At 37.1% G+C, this 19393-nt stretch overlaps 1 protein-coding gene across 1 annotated transcript in view; it reads right to left on the reverse strand.

Annotated features, from left to right (window-relative positions):
• Positions 1–19393, reverse strand: part of LOC126285015 (lachesin-like) — a 147953-nt gene that overhangs the window by 22922 nt on the left and 105638 nt on the right. Inside the window, exon 5 of the mRNA XM_049984325.1 lies at positions 3359–3498. Within this exon, the coding sequence (XP_049840282.1) occupies positions 3359–3498 (140 nt within the window). The remainder of the gene's footprint in view (positions 1–3358; positions 3499–19393) is intronic.

Below are 19393 nucleotides of genomic sequence, written 5' to 3' on the forward strand. Positions count from 1 at the left end.
GATACCCCTCCGTTGTGGTTGCACCTACGGTACGGCTATCTGTATCGCTGAGGCACGCAAGTCTCCCCACCAGCGGCAAGGTCCATGGTTCATGGGGGGGAGGGGGGGGGGGGGTATTAGGCCTTTCTAGTGTGCAATTTGTAGCTATGTACGCAACCATCCCATCCTATAGTTTTACAATACCCTTCCCAACCAGGAATCTCTATTTCTCATTCACTGGTTATGTAAAACTCAACATTTAATTCAAATTTTGGAAGCCATACATTGAAAATATTAACACACTATTATTATCTAAATATTAACATGTTTGCTCATTAATTCTGGAAAAAGTGTTATGTATTTAAGTATTTAAAAGTGAATCATTCTTCTTATGCTGTCATTGTTGTTTTAATCTAAGCTCTGACATGCTTTAATTGCAACCTTGCAAGGCAAGTAGCATTATTAATGATTTGAGTGGCTTCAGACCTGTAAAAACTCTTGATTTTCAGCATGTCTTTCAAACAAAGCAACATTTCATCATTCCTTAAGAGGAGGGCATCGCTAGAAATGTGAGCAAACATTAACAGTCATGATACTGACAGTAGTGCTGAAAGAGATAAAACAAATGGTGAATTTAAAAAACAAAATGGTAATGATAGTGGCAACAAACAGAGAGACAGTGAATCATCAAGGACTGAAAACTCTGTGAAGTCTCAAGATAGAAATTAGAGAAACAGTAGACTTGAAATTACAGTGGGGAATTGTATTGCTTTATCATCTTTTCAAAACTGGCCAAAAACTAAGCCGTGACAGTCTGTAAATGACAAAAACTTTGTAATGTGCACAATTTGTAAACTTATGGTGGGAAGCATGGAATGTTTGCATATCAATAACTTGTTTTTGGCTGGTGGTTTTGCCAAAAAAAAAAAAAAAAAAAAAAAAAAAAAAAAAAAAAAAAAAAAAAGGGTACAAAGTGTACAGCTTTGCTTCTGCTGTTTTTTCCCAACATTTGAGGCTTTAATGAAAAAAATTAGTTACACATGTATCATTCAAAGTATTTTCCATCACTGGCCACTACTTTCTCTCATCTGTCAGATGTGTACAAATCCCACGTTGGAAAAATTTTTCATCTTTTGAAACGATCCACGAATCGATCCAATTTGTGACTTCTTCATGAGATTAGCAGTGTTGGTCAGCCAGGCCATGTGCCATTGATCTAAACAGGGATAGTCAGAGGGAGCAATGTCTGGAGAATATGGTGGGTGGGATAGGAATTCCCATTTTAACGTTTCCAAGTACATTTTGACCTCTTTTGCAACATGGGGCCCACACGTAGTCATGCTGAAAAGTCACTTTTTCATGCCTCTCTCTGGATTGTGGCCATTTGGCTTTTACTGCTCTGCTCGAATGCATTAATTGCATTCGATAACAAGCACCTGTGATTATTTAACTTGGTTTTAGCACCTCATAGTACACGACGCCGAGCTGGTCCCACCAAATGCAGAGCATGATCTTGGAGCAGTGAATATTTGGTTTGGCCGTCAATGTGGAAGCATGGCCAGGATATCCCCATGATTTTTTTGCATTTAGGGTTATCGTAATGAACCCATTTTTCGTCCTGGTCACAATACGATGCAGAAATCTAGTCCATTGTTGCCACTGAAGCAAATGTTCACAAACACAAAAACGCTGCTCAATGCTTCTTGGTTTCATCTCAAACGGGACCCAAGTTACTTCTTTCTGAATCATGCCCATAGCCTTGAGGCATTTTGAAAGGCTTGTTGTATCACTCCCACTAATTGTGACAATTCTTATTGAGTCTGATGCAAAGTCTTCACTCAATTGTGTCTCCAATTCTGCATCTTCGAAAACATTCTCTCTTCCACCAGTATGCTGGTCTATGACATTAAAACCACCATTCTTGAAATGTTGAAACCACTAACAGCACCTTCTTTCACTAATAGTATCCTTACCATACACTCTTGATAGCATTCGATGAGACTCAGCCACTGTTTTCTTCATATTGAAACAAAACAGAAACACCTCCCGCAAATAACGAGAATTAGTCTCGTAAACTGACATTTTCAATAAAGAACAACTTTATGATGCAGGCACAAATTGACTAATGTTTGAATGAGGTTATGTTGACTCATGTCCAAGCTAGCTGCCTGATGTCTGCCATCTGTTTCTTTAGACCGCTACTTATCGTTGTCACCACCTATCAGCATACGGTGGAAGCAAAGTTGTAGACTTTGTAAAGTTGGTGATCATCTAAAGTGCAAGTCACACATGAAATGTCTAAAAATCATATGTTGCAAGGAAAAGCAAAGTATCAATAAATGAAAGTGAAAAGTTGTAGGGAATGCAACATCAACAAAAAGTTATTACAACTGCTTTGTTGTTCAGATCCGCATATGTAATACTTAAACAGAAATTCTCATTCAAATCATATCCCACAATAATTGAACTACAAAAGTTTAAAAATTTATGAGTCAGTAATGCATTTCATTGTAACCAAGCATGCAAAATATCGTTATGTTTATAGGAAAAGAAATGGAATAGAATCTTGCTCGCTTCTTTGTAGAACCGAATAAAAACTTCAGTATCATGATGGGTGAAAGTACTGTGATTTCCAACACAAACTGTTTAATAATATATGTACATTTCTCCTTTGAGGGAGTTGTTTGCAATTTTTTTTATTGTTGAATTAGAAAGTGGTCAGGATAAATATATCAGTATACTGTTATATTAAAAAAGATGCTGTGACTTACCAAACGGGAAAGTGCTGGTAGATAGACACAATAAAAAACATACATACATGTGTCTATCTACCAGCGCTTTCCCGTTTGTTAAGTCACAGCATCTTTTTTAATATATTTTTCCCATGTGCATGTTTATTTCTATTATATTCATATGTTACGTATACGAACACCCCATCCTCCCCCCCCCCCCAAATCACATTCCCCCCCCCCCCCCCCCCAAATCCCATGGTAGAAGCACAGATCACACACTGGCTCTTTCTCCTTTGTGGCTACCTGGACTTTGGCAAAAACAATACTGCTCCTTGAGAAGGGGAGACAAAACCCAATGGCTTATCTTACCATCAGCAGAAAAGGCTATTCCTCAAATCATTTCTTTAGAACATTTTTTAAAGTCATCAAAAAAGTAGGGATTTATCACTCACTGACTGACAAAAGGCCTGTTTTGTAAATGTGTACACAGAAAGTCTTCTTTGCTGAAGAAATAAACATGAATATGGAAAGTCAATAAAGTTGCAAGTGTATTTTCATCATTATTTTCGAAGGTAAATACTTTTGAGTTTTGTTCCTGGATTTAAAAATAAAACAAATTATCTCTGCAAAGTATCAGAGCAGCTTACCAAAGAATTCTATTGTTCCAGTAGATGCTCCCAATTTATTAGATGCTTTACACAAATAAATCCCATAATCATTTGCCTGAACTTTGCTTATGCGTAAAACAGCCGAGGAATGGCCTGCGCGCATGCTGAAATAGGCTATCCTGTTAAACAAGCAAGATACAGCTATTTAGGAAGTAGATTGAAGAGAAAATAGAAACACATCTTATAATTGTTCATAACTGCTTTTGATTTCCTTTTTTTATTTGAAAACTCATAAATTTACTTTCTTGGTTCATTTCTTATATGTAGAAAGATAATGTCCATACACTGTAGCATTAAAATTAAACTTTAAGAAATTCACTATAGTGAAGGGGCAGATAATTGCAAACCATTAAAAAAGTGTGTAATTTCTAAGAGAAATAGCCATCAGATTGATAGCAGGCTAGCATTTATTGATTATAAAACAATGACAAATGTCAGCATATAATAACAGTTCACTTTAAGGACACATAGAACAAAAGAATCTAAAATTGCAACAAATGTCCTGTTCATAGTCATGTGCATATTGTATGATTCATCTTGATACTTTAACAACAATAATGGAGGAGCACACTTTGGGATGTGGAACAAGTCAGGTTAATACGTAAACAAACTAGAGCAGTAGTTAGAAGGAACATTAAGAATTAACTGTTGATAAACTGCTAGAAATTAGTTTCATTTACTGAGACTGAATTTCAAATACCAACATATATAAGAAACATGCTACTTTTTGAAAAAGAAAAATTGAAAAAATTGCCATTTCCCCAGTTACACTAATTAACTAGTATATAAGTATTATTGCTTGCTTATTATTTATCTACCCACCATAATATTCACTAACTACTTAGAATAGAAGCCAATTCGAAGTTTTTAATAGTTTTTTATACTAATAGCATTAACATGCTTTAGCACTTGAAAAATTTGCAGCTAGTGTGTGTGTGTGTGTGTGTGTGTGTGTGTGTGTGTGTGTGTGTGTGTGTGTGTGTGTGTGTGTGAGCGCGCGCATGTGAGTGTGTGCATGCGCTCGCACACTTTAGTTCAGAAAAGGAACTGTTCAAAAGCTAGCAAAGTTTTAAGTCTTGTTTATGAACCTCAACGCCCCTATTATTTGGTGAGTTGTTATGTTTGCTCCTAAATTAAACTTGACTATTGCTAATCTGGCCATTCCTTGCACATAGGGGCAGCAGATTAGCAGAAGTGTCAATTTACTGAGCGTGTCTTAAATTTAGTGTAAACAAATATGGATTATATTTTATTAAATCCAAAGAACATTCATTTTCATAGAAAACGTAGTCCTTGAATGTGTAGATATACAGTAGTATCACTTACTATGAAACATCTCAAATTTTTAGTTGCCACAATTATAATATGTGGTGGCTATATGCTTTTCCACACCATGGCTTTACAAGCATTACATCAGTTCTACACATTTCTGATTGTTGCATAACATACAACTGTTTTGTAATGTACACCAGGAAGATGTCTGCAACTTCAGTACCAGCAGTGTGAGACATCTTCATGTTCTACCCTCCTATGTCCCCTTCTTCATCACTTCCATCATAACTTTTCTGTACACTTTGATTAGCTCTTTGTCTGTTAAAGCTCAGTCATAAATAGTTGCTTGTCCGGTGCTCTACTCAGCAACAATTGCTTTCTGTGAGGAACCTCAATCCAACTTACCTCTAATTTCCAGTTTCTGCATGAGGTCCAACATAACATGTTCCCTTTTAGAAGCCTTTATACCGAACTACAAAGAAAGTCACAATTTCAACCATGTATAGCACTGTTTAACATTTTAATTAACTAACAAAATTGTTTCACATGAGAATTCATTATTTTATGCATCATTTCTGCCTGAGCAATTAGAGGCTGGGTTTGAGCCAGATTAATGAAAGGCCAGATTACTGAGGTTCACATCAGTGAGGGTTTAGTGTATTTACACCCTACCTGACTTCTCGATTGTCACAATCATTAATTTTGTGCAGACCAGCACAGCTGGCACAAAGAATTTAGCTTGATCACTGATTACTGGTGTGACTGTACCATAAACAACTATAGCACTGCAGTACTGGCCTACACAGAACAGCCCACACAGAGAATATAAGTGACCTCCAACTGCTGCTGAGCTTTGAAAATTAATAGACACACAGGTAGCAGTTTACTCTGCAAACCACTGCAAAGTGCATATTTCAGGGGGTACATCCCATTGTATCAATATTGGGGTTTTCTCCCATTCCAGTCATCTATGGATCACAGGAAGAATGAGTACTTAAATTCCTCTGTGTGTGCTGTAATAAGTGTAATCTTATTTTTGTGATCCCTATGGGGGATAGTTTGTTCCTATCTTCAAGTGTCTGTTGGTTCAGTCCTTTCAGCTTCTTCATGACATTCTGTCATGGATTGAACAAACCTCTGACCATTCATAGTGACTTTCTTTGTTGTTTGTTCAATATCTTTATTTATTTATTTATTTATTTATTTATTTTTTATTTATTTATTTATTTATTTATTTATTTATTTATTATTATTTTTTTTTTTTTTTTTTTTTTTGCATGGGGACACCAACAGGTGATTTTGCAAACGTCATAGCATTTTTTTACAAGCTTAGTACAGTCATATATACATATGTGATTACATATACATGATACAAATGTACCATTGTACCTAATAAGGCACAATATTGGGTGTTACAGTGTACCTATTGCAAATATTCAGATTTTACACACACACACACACACACACACACACACACACACACACAGATTCCAAGACTTACCAAATGGGAAAGTGCCGGTGGACAGGCACAACAAAATAACACACAAACACACACACAAAATTTCTAGCTTTCGCAACCAACGGTTGCTTCTTCAGGAAAGAGGGAAGGAAAGGAAAGACGAAAGGATGTGGGTTTTAAGGAAGAGGGTAAGGAGTCATTCCAATCCCGGGAGTGGAAAGACTTACCTTAGGAGGAAAAAAGGATAGGTATATACTCGCGCACACACACGCACACATATCCATCCATACATATACAGACACAAGCAGACATATCATATATAGGTATATACTCGCGCACTCACACACACACATATCCATCCGTATATGTATGGATGGATATGTGTGTGTGTGTGTGTGAGTGCGCGAGTATATACCTATCCTTTTTTCCCCATAAGGTAAGTCTTCCGCTCCCGGGACTGGATATATATATTAAAAACAAAGATTCCGAGACTTATCAAGCGGGAAAGCTCAAATTCTGTGTGTGTGTTTGTGTGTTTTATTTATTGTGCCTATCTACTGGCGCTTTCCCGCTTGGTAAGTGTTGGAATCTTTGTTTTTAATATATATATATATAAAACACACACACAGAATAACTAGCTTTCGCAACCGATGGTTGCTTCTTCAGGAAGGAGAGGGAAAGACGAAAGGATGTGGGTTTTAAGGGAGAGGGTAAGGAGTCATTCGAATCCCGGGAGCGGAAAGACTTCCCTTAGGGGGAAAAAAAGGACAGGTGTACACTCGCACACACACACACACACACACACACACACACACACACACACACACACACACACACACATATCCATCCGCACATACACAGACACAGTCTTAAAACCCACATCCTTTCGTCTTTCCCTCTCCTTCCTGAAGAAGCAACCATCGGTTGCGAAAGCTAGTAATTCTGTGTGTTTGTTTGTGTGTTTTGTTCATTGTGCCTGTCTGCCGGCGCTTTCCCGCTTGGTAAGTCTTGGAATCTTTGTTTTTAATATATTTTTCCCATGTGGAAGTTATATATATATAAAATATTTTTCCCATGTGGAAGTTAGAAAGAAACTTCCACATGGGAAAAATATATTAAAAACAAAGATTCCAAGACTTACCAAGCGGGAAAGCGCCGGCAGACAGGCACATGAACAAAAAACACACACACACACACACACACACACACATATATATATATATATATATATATATATATATATATATATATATATATATATATATATAGAAAGAAACTTCCACATGGGAAAAATATATTAAGAACAAAGATTCCAAGACTTACCAAGCGGGAAAGCGCCAGCAGACAGGCACAATGAACAAAACACACAAACACACACACACAGAATTACTAGCTTTCGCAACCGATGGTTGCTTCTTCAGGAAGGAGAGGGAAAGACGAAAGGATGTGGGTTTTAAGGGAGAGGGTAAGGAGTCATTCCAATCCCGGGAGCGGAAAGACTTCCTTTAGGGGAAAAAAAGGACAGGATATGTGTGCGTGTGTGTGTGTGTGCGCGAGTGTACACCTGTCCTTTTTTTCCCCCTAAGGGAAGTCTTTCCGCTCCCGGGATTGGAGTGACTCCTTACAAGAAATATTTCAGTTTCACTTTGAATGAGTTCCCTTTGTGGCACCTTATAGAGTCCGGTAATCTGTTGTACCATATTTGACCACTGATGCATGGACTATGGTCTGTTGTTTTTAATTTTGTTCTTTGTCTGTAGTAGCAGTCTTTATTTCTTGTATTATAGGCATGCATATCAGAGCACTTTGTTGCTTTGTTTTGATGTATCACAAAAAATATAATTAATTTGTAAAGATACAGTGAGTAGACTGTGATGTATTCATGATGAAAAAAGATTTCCCTGCATGAATCTCTATACCCTAATCCATGGATAATTCTGATTGCTCTTTTCTGTAGGGTTAATATTCTGTTCATATGTATGTCGGCAGCACAACCCCATATCTCTATCCCGTAATTAATCTGTGCAAAAATGGTTCCATAATAAATTGTTTTTAATGTCTGATGTGGAACTACTTTTGATAACTGGCTGATTAGATGTAATGAACTGCTGATTTTATTGCATAAAAATTTGATATGGTTTACTCATCTTAGATTTTCATCTAGGTGAATACCTAGAAATCTGCAGCCTTCTGTGTCCACTACTTCAATTCCACCTAGGTTACTGATAGAGGTTTGGTGTGAGTTTGCAAGTTTAAATGGCAATAACTGAGATTTACTGATATTAACTTTCAAACCTTGACCTTGGAAATAAGTAGTTATTTGACGTAGTCCCTCAGTTGCTACCAACATTAACTCATCGTTTTGTTTACCAAGAAATAACAGTGAGGTATCGTCTGCATAGGTTACAAATTGGGAGTTGAAAGGTTGCTCTATATCATTTATGTACACTAGGAAAAGGAAAGGGCCCAAAATTGAGCCAAAATTGAGCCCTGGGGTACACCTTATGTGACTGTCTCATATTTGGACTGCAAATTAATGATCTGATTATTGATTTTGTAAGTCAGCTTTGTACACTGCTTGCGGTTAAATAACTATGTAGCCAGCAATTGCATGGATGCAGCATTTACATTGTATGACTCAAGTTTACTTAAAAGTAACTCATGGTTTACCGAGTCAAAGGCTTTAGTAAGGTCTAGAAATATGCCAGCTGTTTGCATTCCTTGATCAAGGACACCATATGTTTTGTGAAGAAATTCTGTAATTGCTGTGATAGTACTATGATCTTTACGGAATCCATGTTGTGTCTCTGTTACGAACTTATTTTTCAAGGAATAGTCACTAAATTGTGTCAGCAGCACAACTTCAAATATTTTGCTGAAGACAGGTATTAATGATATGGGCCTGAAATTTGAAACCTCTTCCTTGGATCCTTTTTTATGCACTGGTTTAACTGTGCTCCATTTCAATACATTTGGAAATGTATGTTCTCTGATACTGCAGTTAACCAGGTGGGTGATTATTTTAACTAATTCCTTCTTACATTTTTTAATCACAATACTACTCAAACCATCCAATCCAGATGAGAACTTATTCTTTAGGTTATTTATTATCCTGCCTATTTCTTTTTCACTTCCTTGTTTGAATTCAAAAGGTGGCTCTTCAAAGAGGCAGAGATTTACCTCACTACTCACAATTGTGTTATCAACTGGACTAACAGCTGCAGATATAAAGTATTTATTGAAAACGTTGCAGACTTTATTAGGGTCTTTAATTGTGTTTCCTTCATGTCTTATATTTACGATTTCAGTTTCTGGCTTCGGTTGGGCATTGCGAAATTGATTTACAATTCTCCATGAGGTCTTGGCTACATTGTCTGATTGAGCTATTTCCCTGCTGTATATCTGTTTTCTTAGATTTGAAAGCTCTTTCTTAAAGATTTTCTTGGCTTCGTTGTACTTGGCCTTAAAAACCTGCAGGTTTGATGACTTGTGTAACACATCCAGATCCTGGATGTTTTGCGAGTTTTATCATATTTGCTGGAATTATCAGTCTGTTGGTTTTTGCACTTTGGTTACGGGTGAACACTCTTTGTATTTTCTTAACAGGGCAGCATCTGTCAAAGTGTCTTAGCATAGTATCATAGTATTTGGCCCATTTGTTTTCAGATCCTTCAGTATGGTAAACCAGATCCCAGTCCTCTATTGCTAATTTATTTCTTAGGGCAAGGATGTTACACTCTTTTTATGATTCTTTTATTTTCGATAACTTCTGTTACTCCTATTTGGTATGGATCCTAGACACTTCAGCAGTGTTCTAAGATTGTTCTTGTGGGTGTTTTGTATGCAGTCTCCTTTTTTGAATGATTCCATGTCCTTAATATCCTACCTATAAATCTCAGTCTGCCCTCTGGCTGAACTGTGACAGACTACATGACTTTTCCATTTTGTGAACTGCAAAATTTACATTTCTAAACATTTAAAGCTAATCGTTAATCTCTGTACCACTCTGAAATCTTATCAACATCCAACTGAATATTTTCACAGCTTCTTTCAGACAGTAATTTATTATCAATTTTTCTGAATAGAGCATTTTACTTGCATGACTTTACAGTGACACTGAATTAGTACTAATATATCTTGTACATAAAAATCTTTCACAACATTTTTGACGGCACTTTGACAACTAGTGTGTTAAATGGGTATTTTGACATTGAGGTTATTTTCATTGAACACTGTTTATCTGCTCAGACATTGGCACCATATGCTGTTATTGTTTCAATCCAGACCTTATCTCAACCCATCAAGGTGATCTGACTGAAATCCTTGATAGTTTAGACACCATGAGAAAACCAAGCCTTCCACAACTATGGAACCAACCTAAATTTTTCTGTAATGACAACATAAGATTCTACATCATATTGTTCACAAATATCGCTGGTACATCATTCTATCTACTGATACTGGACAGGATATGAGTTAGATGTACTTTGCTCCAGAAGTGTCACAGATATGTACTGTATGGGAGTGGTCTCCAATTTAATAGGATATCCTACTGATACTGGACAGGATATGAGTTAGATGTACTTTGCTCCAGAAGTGTCACAGATATGTACTGTATGGGAGTGGTCTCCAATTTAATAGGATGCGTTGGTTTCTCTTCTTTGGATCCCTTCTTGGGCCATGGCTGTGATAACTTAATGTTTCTGTTGCCTATTTTCAATTTACATCATTTATATGTTCATGATTTGATTTCAAATGTCCTTGCACGATGATGAATTAAAATGAACTGAATTTTGGAATGGAAGAAAAGCTGTTACGCAAAATGAAACAGTGGAAAGGCCAGGTTGGACGGTCAAAAATCATGAAAAGCACAGATTGTTAGTCACTGTAAGATGACAGATTGAGTTGCAGACAGGCATAATGAAGAGACTGTTACACACACTGAGCTATCAGCCAAAACCTACTTCATATAGGAATGGAAAATGCACACCAGTTCACACAATCAGGCACACCTCAAGCACACAATGACCACCATCTCCAGCTGCTCTGACCAGACTGCAACTGCAATGTTGAAAGAAACAGTCCAGCATGGGACAAGCAGAAAGGGGGAGGGATAGCAGAATCTGAGTGTGGGGAGAGAAGAGCACTGTCTGGTGGAATGTGCAGGATTTGGAAAGCAGAAAAATTGGGCTACCAGGCACAGCATCAAGAAGCTGTTGGGGGAAGGGAGGTGAGGTGGAAATGGGGAGCAGGAGAAGAGCAGAGAGAAGAAAGACTGGTGGGCATGTTGGCAGAGAGCAGCTCAGTGAGGGTGATGGATGTGACTTGGGAGGACATTATAGGACAGAGGGGGCAGAAACTGTTGGACAGAGGGTGTGAGGAGAGTATGTTACTGAAGGATGAGACCTGGATGATTTCAGGAGTGGAGAATGTGTTGTAAGGATGACTCCAATTTATACAGTTCAGAAAAACTGGTAGTGCAGGGGAGGATCCAGATGGCCCAGGTTGTGAACAAGCCACTGAAATGAAGCATGTTATGTTTAGCTGCATGTTATGCCATAAGATGGTCCACTTTGCTCTTGGCCACAGTTTGGTAATGTGAAATGGGCCATTCATTCTGCTGGCCAGCTGGTTGGTTGTGATACCAACATAAAAACCTTTACAGCAAACCTATGACATGGCTAATTTCAAAGGTGGTCCAATCTCTGATGATGGTATAGGATAAACATGTGAGAAAAGACAGGACTAGGAAAAACTGGGTGGGCACATGGTGCAGGTCTTGCATCTCAGTCTCCCACAGAGATATGCTCCCTGTGGCAAGGGGATGGGCTTTTGGGAGTGGCATAGTGATGGACTAGGGTGTTGTTGAGGCTGGATAGGTGATGGAACACCACTTTTGGAAGGGTGGAAAGGATCTTGGGTAGGACGTCCCTCTTCTTCGGAGCATGATGATAAATAATCAAAGCCCTGATGAACAATGTGGTTTAGAATTCCAGTCTGGAGTGGTACTGGGTGATGAAGAGGACACTCCACTGTAGCTGGTTCTGGGCATGGTGGGAGGATTGGAGGTGAGTCCAGTGGAACTTCGCATCATAGTGTTTCTTCCATCTGTGAGGTGCAAATGTATGCATTGCCAAGAATGAGTTACACCCTGTCGTGTGTCACGTGAACTTTAACCAAAAATTGTTAGACAGTGAACAATCTCTGATTTGTGACTGTGAGAGAGAAGCTATGTGTGCACAGTGCTTTTCTCAGGACTTTGCAAATAAGAGATGAAGGAAATGAAATAACTCACTGGGGTGTTAATTATTCAAATAAATGAATGTGTACTGAATTCTATATGACACTAAAGGAATCTGGAAGTCATACATTTTGTGAAGTTTTGAAATTCTAAGTTAATGAAAGGAGAAAGTTGAAATAAGTTAAATGTGAATGTTAATTACTACTGTATAAGAAGACAAGGTAAAAATACAACATTGTTTAATTTGGAAAGGTAATTACAATTTTTTTGTGATACCATGTGTATGAATGTATGAATCATGACATGTTCCACATCAGAACAGACTCTGAAAGATGATTGTTCTATTTTCAATGTTGATTTTCAAAAGATTTTGACCATAAATGTGAAGGAAATTATGAATTTGATAAATATATTCAGTCTCTTTAGTATCGATATAACATATTGTTTGTAATTCTATTCTTGAGACCACAGATGTTGGTCAGAGAGGTTAGCTTTACTTTGTCAGAATAGCATTCAGTGTTTGTTAGACAGCCCGGCTATGTACTTGCTTTGAGAAGGATGGAAGCTGGCCTGTCATGTAGTGAAGGCAGTGTTATTTGAAAAGCATTTGTATTAATCTGTTCTGAGGTAAATTTTTGTGGAATTGATATGATTTGAATGCAAGACTGTCAGAAGAGAAGTTTTCTAAGGTAATACAGTTTTTTAAATATATTTGTAGTTGTGTAGTTTCTTATTGTTAGGACATAGTGTATGTTTAATGTTTACTATAAGAATTTTTATAGTGAAGCACATAAATTTGTCTTATGATCAAAATAAGTGTCAAGGAGAGTAATTGTACACAAGAAAATTATTGAGAAAGATTTTTGCTAACTTGTCTAGTTGTGACAAATTTATGAAAGTGTGTATTGTTGCTAATGAGACATAGTTATACATGGAATCTTTGTTCTCATTTATCAATTGTTAAGTTTAGTTCCTCATTTTTCAGCCTTTGCATTTATGAATGTGTTTTGTATACTTGCATTGCTTGTTGTGAGTTGTATGTTGATGAAGCATTTTTATGAAAAGTGATGAGATTCCGTCTTGCATTGCCCATTGCAACTATGCAAATGAAATTTGATTCTTGACCGTTTCTTCATTATATTAATAGTAACAGATTGCAGGATAGATGAGCATCCCATGTGCACAGGTAGACTATTGAATTAAATTACCATCAAGATTCATGTACACTGTAGGGCACAGTGATTGTCAGAGTGTTTTTTGAAAATATCAGTATCAATTCTGAGGGTTAATACTAGCAAAAGATTTCAGTGAAGTTCTATCTTCTGAATTTTCAAGCAGTTTTATCGCACAGTCAGAAGCATTAATTTTCATTTGCTCTTTAATTATAACAATTCTGGTATAGTGACTGTTTACAAGATAGAGATTAGCTATATAAAGGGCCAACATTTTTAATTTGAATCATTGTCTTTTGCAGTCAGATAATGTATGTAAATTGTATTGAAAATGGATTGCTGTCTCACAGGTGAAATTGTTTGATGTACTGGCTAGCCTGGATTTCACATTGTGTAATGCTTGCTTCAGATATTTTTGTTTCTGAATTTAACTTTAACCCTGGTCTCTTGCCCTTCATTAAGATTTATGCATTTCAATATCAAGATAAGCTTTATAAATTTGTCAGATAGCAACCACATACAAATATGAATTTAAAAGGTTGAACACAATACTTTCAATGTATGGACAGATGGACTCTGGTAGGAAATCCACAGGTCTGTACACAGTCAGAAGGACTCTGGTAGGAAATCCACAAGTCTGCACACAGTCAGAACTTTGCTACTTTTGGAGCTCTAGCCTGCGCCAAACTTTGCAGTGCAACATCAGGCAGCAGAAGAGTAATTTTGCAAAGCTTCAGAGAGCAAATGTCATAAGGAAGTGCCACTTAATATAGACTGGATATGGCACAGGTAATCTGTTTGTGGGCTGGGCAGAGTGTCTGTCTGTGAAGGTCTTTGAGAGACCTTTAGCATACTGAGCAAGGGAATTCTTGTCACTACAGATATGCCATCCCCAGGTGGACAGTCGGTATGGGAGGGGTTTTATGGTGTGGAAGGGATGACAGCTGTCGAAATGCATGTACTGTTCATGGATGGTCGGTTTAATGTGGACAGAGGTGTGGATGGAGCCATCAGAGAGGAGGAGGTCAATGTCCAGGAAGGTGACATGCTGAGTTGAGGAGCTGATGCGAGAGAAGGTGTTGAGGTTGTGAAGGAAAGAGGATAGGGTTTCTTGGCCCCCCTGGTTTCAGGTTGTAGAGGTGTCATCAATGAACCTGAACCAGACATTGGGTATTGGTTTTGGGAGGCTACAAAGGTTCTCCTAGATAGGCTCTAAACAGGTTGGCGTAGGAGGATGCCATGCGGGTGCCCATGGCTGTGCCACAGACTTGTTTGTATATCTTCCCTTCGAATGCGAAGCAATCATGTTGTTAGGGGTAAGTTATAACATGTATGCAATAAGGTAGTGGGTTGGAGTCTGAAGGACACTGGACAAGTTAGTGCTCAATAGTGGCAAGGCCATGGACATGAGGGATGTTGGTGTGTAGGGAAGTGGCTCCAACAATGATGAAAAAATGATTATTGAGTTTAACCATCCCGTTGACACTGAGGTCATTAGAGATGCATAAGTGTGGATTATGTCAAAGATGGGGAAGGAAATCAGTCGCGCCTCTTCAAGCTGAACGTGAACATGCCAGACAATGTAAATTGCGAGTGTGTTATCTCTACAAATATAAATGTAAATTGAGCAAAAGATGTAAGACATATGTAAGAATCAGTGATTAATGCAATCATAAATGCATTGTGTGTAATATTATCACTCAAGTGTCCAGAAAGTTAGTCCGAAATAGTGAACTACCGGTATGTACATGAAGTCAAATGAAATGGCTAATGAGTGTCATGTGTGCAACGTTCTACCACATGGAAATACAGCCATTGAAAGTGAAAATATGCCATGTAATAAATGTGTAGCTGACGTTGAACATTTAAAAGAGTGCATCATAAGAAAGTGGCACTTACTATGGACTGGATATGGCACAGGTAATCTGTTTGTGGCTGGGCAGCAGAAGAGTAATTTTTCAAAGTTTCATACTTTAAAGAGTGATCTAAAGAAACATCGAAATGAAAATACTGAACTGTTAGGTTATCTGAAATTGAGTACACCACTCAAAACAAACTACACAAAAACTGTAAACAGTGAGAAAGAAAAGCAGAATGAAGGAATCAGAAGCAAAAATACTAAAGCGAAGAACTCAAGTGCATGTGTTATGAAGTGACCTGATAAAACTGACAGCATTAATACAAATGAAAACTGTAAAAAAAGTGATTGACCAGTTCCCAAAAAAAGATACACAGTGAAAACAAGAGTCAGAACATATTAATTCTTTGTGACAGTTATAGTAGTCACTGTCAAAAATTGTGATAAGTTTTCAAAATCAAAAACACAACATCTCTTCTGTAATACAACCTAATGCTCAGTTAAAGGATGTGGTTTGTAACATAAACGGGAAGACAAAAGAATATACGAAAAATGACAGTGTCTTCATACTAGGTAGGACAAACTACATCCTAAAGAAATTTGAGGGTTTCGGATGGGCCTTAACAAATTCTCTTCAAAAGACAGTCCACACAAAAGTAATCTTGTGCATAATTCCTTAGAGATACAATGTGCCAAAACTGAACAACAGAATCTATGCTGCAAATGAGCTCTCAATGAGCACTGAAAAAAAATTTTGAGTGTGTAATGATCATGGACATCAATAAATTCCTCAGCAGAAGTGATTATACAAAGCATGGACTTCACTTGTGAATGGGAGGAAAAGAGAAATTATGTGCCAATCTGCAAATACCAACTCTAATATGCAGATAATGTGAAGACCTTTCAGCAGATATGACAGTGAAAACACAAGAAAAATAAACAGCAAAAATGGACTTATCCAACTCGATAGTGATGGAAGATAAATAAGAAGCTGTAAGAAAAAACTGTACTACACCTTCATCACTCAAAGAAGACATGGAAAAACAAAACTACCATAGACTAAACAAGGCTGGGATACCAGCAGAAGCATCTAACCCAAATATAGCAACTCAACCAAGTTCCACACCTGAAGATATTCAAGATAAAAAAGAACTGTGCACTGGAAACCAGAAGCAGTACCTACAAGAGACCCACTAAGGACAACAGCAGATCTAGTCTCGAAAGTACCACCAAGGACTCTAATTTTATATGTATCAGTGAACACCAACAATCAACTACTACCACCCCAGCAACAGGAGGAAGTTCATCAATTCCAGCAAGAAGAAGTGTAAGACGACCATGTCATCAACAAGATTTTTTATTCCCAAGAGGCCTCAAAATCAAATTAGGATAAATAGTGCATCTATCAACAACACCTCCAGTAGCAGTCCTTGCAGCAGAAACAGAAACCACATAAACATTAACCACACAAGAAGAATGACCAAAGAGACAGAGAACTGCCCCTTTTCACCATCAGGACATTTTCTTATGACCAACAGAGAAAACCAACACACACTTCAAGATGAGAGGGAAGATTCCCCACATAATTTAAATTCAGGAATAAAGGTAAATGGTCAACCAAGTACAATCAGAACAAAGTTAAAATCTCACCAGGTCAATCTTCTACATCAGAATATACAGTCACTTACGAACAAAATAAGAGATTTGTATATCTTGCTATCGAGTGAACTCAGATATGTTAATATACTTTTCTTAACTGAACACTGGCTGAAAGAAAATTAGTTAAAGACAGTGAAAATAACAGATTATGTGTTAGCAGCACAAACTTGTAGAAATCAGCTTACACATGGAGGGAACTGTATATACATAAAGAAAGATATCAAATTCAATAACTTAGACAATGTTGAATCCATAAACACTCAGAAAGATTTTGAAATATCAGGTATAGAAATTCCAGAAGTTAATTGTAATATGTTTGTATAGATCTCCAAATAGCCACTTAACAAAGGTCAACACTCAGCTTGATACTTTACTAAATAAAGTAGTAACAAATTGAAAAGCAGTTCTTATATGTGGAGACCTAAATGTAGATTTTAATAAGCAAAGTGATTCAAAATCTGAGTTGATTAACATATTAACCACCAATAATTTGGAGATTACAATTCATTCTAGTACTACTATAGACCAAATAATAATTAGCTCCAAAACAAAATATAAATCAGTTGCAATTAAAGCTGGGCTGGCAGACCAGCACATACAGGCTATAGGCTTTTCTGTAAACACTAATCCATCGCATAATTATACGAGGAAGACTACACACATGGGCAGAACTTTCAGCAATGCTGCAGTACAAACATTCCAGAATTATCTCCAACAAGAATCATGGGAGCTGGTGTATAGTACAGAAAATATTTCTATAAGTTTCAGACATCCATGAATATATTTAGGGCCTAAATGTTATTTTGATCTTGCTTTTCCATTGAAAGCCAAGACAACCCAAACCACTAAATGCAACAAGTGGATTACTAGTGGTATAAAGAAGTCTTGTGGTAGAGAAGGTACCTATACAATATTGTAAGAAGTTACAACAAAACTCTGGAGTTTGATAGTTACTTCAAAAAATATAAATCTATCTTAAATAAAATAATAAAGGAGGCGAAGGAACGAGACAATGACAAATACATAGAAAATGCTTCAAACAGAACCAAAGTAATCTGGCAAGATGTAAAGAAAGAAACCTGTTCTGACAAAAATGGAGTTAATAACATTGTATTAAAGGCTGGCTTGCAAAATATTAATAACCCAGAGGAAGTAGGTAATATGTTTAATAGCTATTTTATAAATGTAGCAAAGAAATTACTACAATAGACCTCCAAATAGAAAACAGCATTCAGAAAGACGGGAAAAAGTCTCAAGTAAACCAAGTTTCTGTGCCCGACAAATGTAGAAGTAGTACAGGTTACAATAAAGAGTCTCAAAATGAAACAATCTGCAGGCGTAGATGATATACCTGATTTCATTATAAAGAAATGAGGGGACTTGATTACTGAGCCCTTAACTCACCTATGTAACCTATCTTTTGCTACAGGAACTTTTTCCTTCATGTCTGAAAATAGCAAAAATAAAGACACTGTATAAGAAAGGAAACAAAGATGATATTTCCAACTACAGACCATTGTCACTTCTGTCTGTTTTCTCAAAGAGACTAATAGACTTCTTAGAGGATAATGACATTCTGTCAGAATCTCAACATGGATTTAGAGCAAACACTTCGACCGAATCTGCAGTTCACTCCTATCTATTAGAGGCACCGATAGCATTAGACAACAAAAACCTTACCATGGGCATACTTTTAGATTTGTCAAAGGCATTTGACACCATAAATCATGACGAATTGCTACACAAGCTAGGAAATCTGGGCATTAGGGAAACAGCTAACAACTGGCTCAACTCTTATCTTAAGAATAGGGAACAGTACATGGAAATAGATCAGGAAAGGGATAATATGATTAGGAAATATAATTCCAAGCTACTGACTGCTAAATATGGTGTGCCACAAGGATCAGTAGTGGATCCTGTTCTGTTCTTACTCTATGTAAATGACCTAAATATAAGCTATCACAGCAGTACAGTATTTCAATTTGCTGGTGATACGAGTGTTCTTATTACAGGAAACTCAGAACAGACTTTTGTAAAAACATTAGAGAAGCCACTGACAGTCTAACATGTTACTTTGATAACAATGACGTAATAATAAACACTGGAAAAACTGTAGCTGTGGATATACACACAGCACAAACAAAGAAATTGATATCGCCAATCCAGAGCTGTATGGACAGACAATTACCAAAACAGCCTGTACCAAATTTCTTGGACTTCATCTACAAGACAACCTGAAATGGAAAGCTTTGAAATGGAAAGCACATATTGAACAAATCAAGAAAAAATTAAGTACTTATTGTTTCGTGTTGCGTACATTAAAAAATTGTACCAGTTACAACACTCTTCAGTG

The sequence above is a fragment of the Schistocerca gregaria genome, chromosome 8, assembly GCF_023897955.1.
Source record: "Schistocerca gregaria isolate iqSchGreg1 chromosome 8, iqSchGreg1.2, whole genome shotgun sequence".
NCBI lineage: Eukaryota > Metazoa > Arthropoda > Insecta > Orthoptera > Acrididae > Schistocerca > Schistocerca gregaria.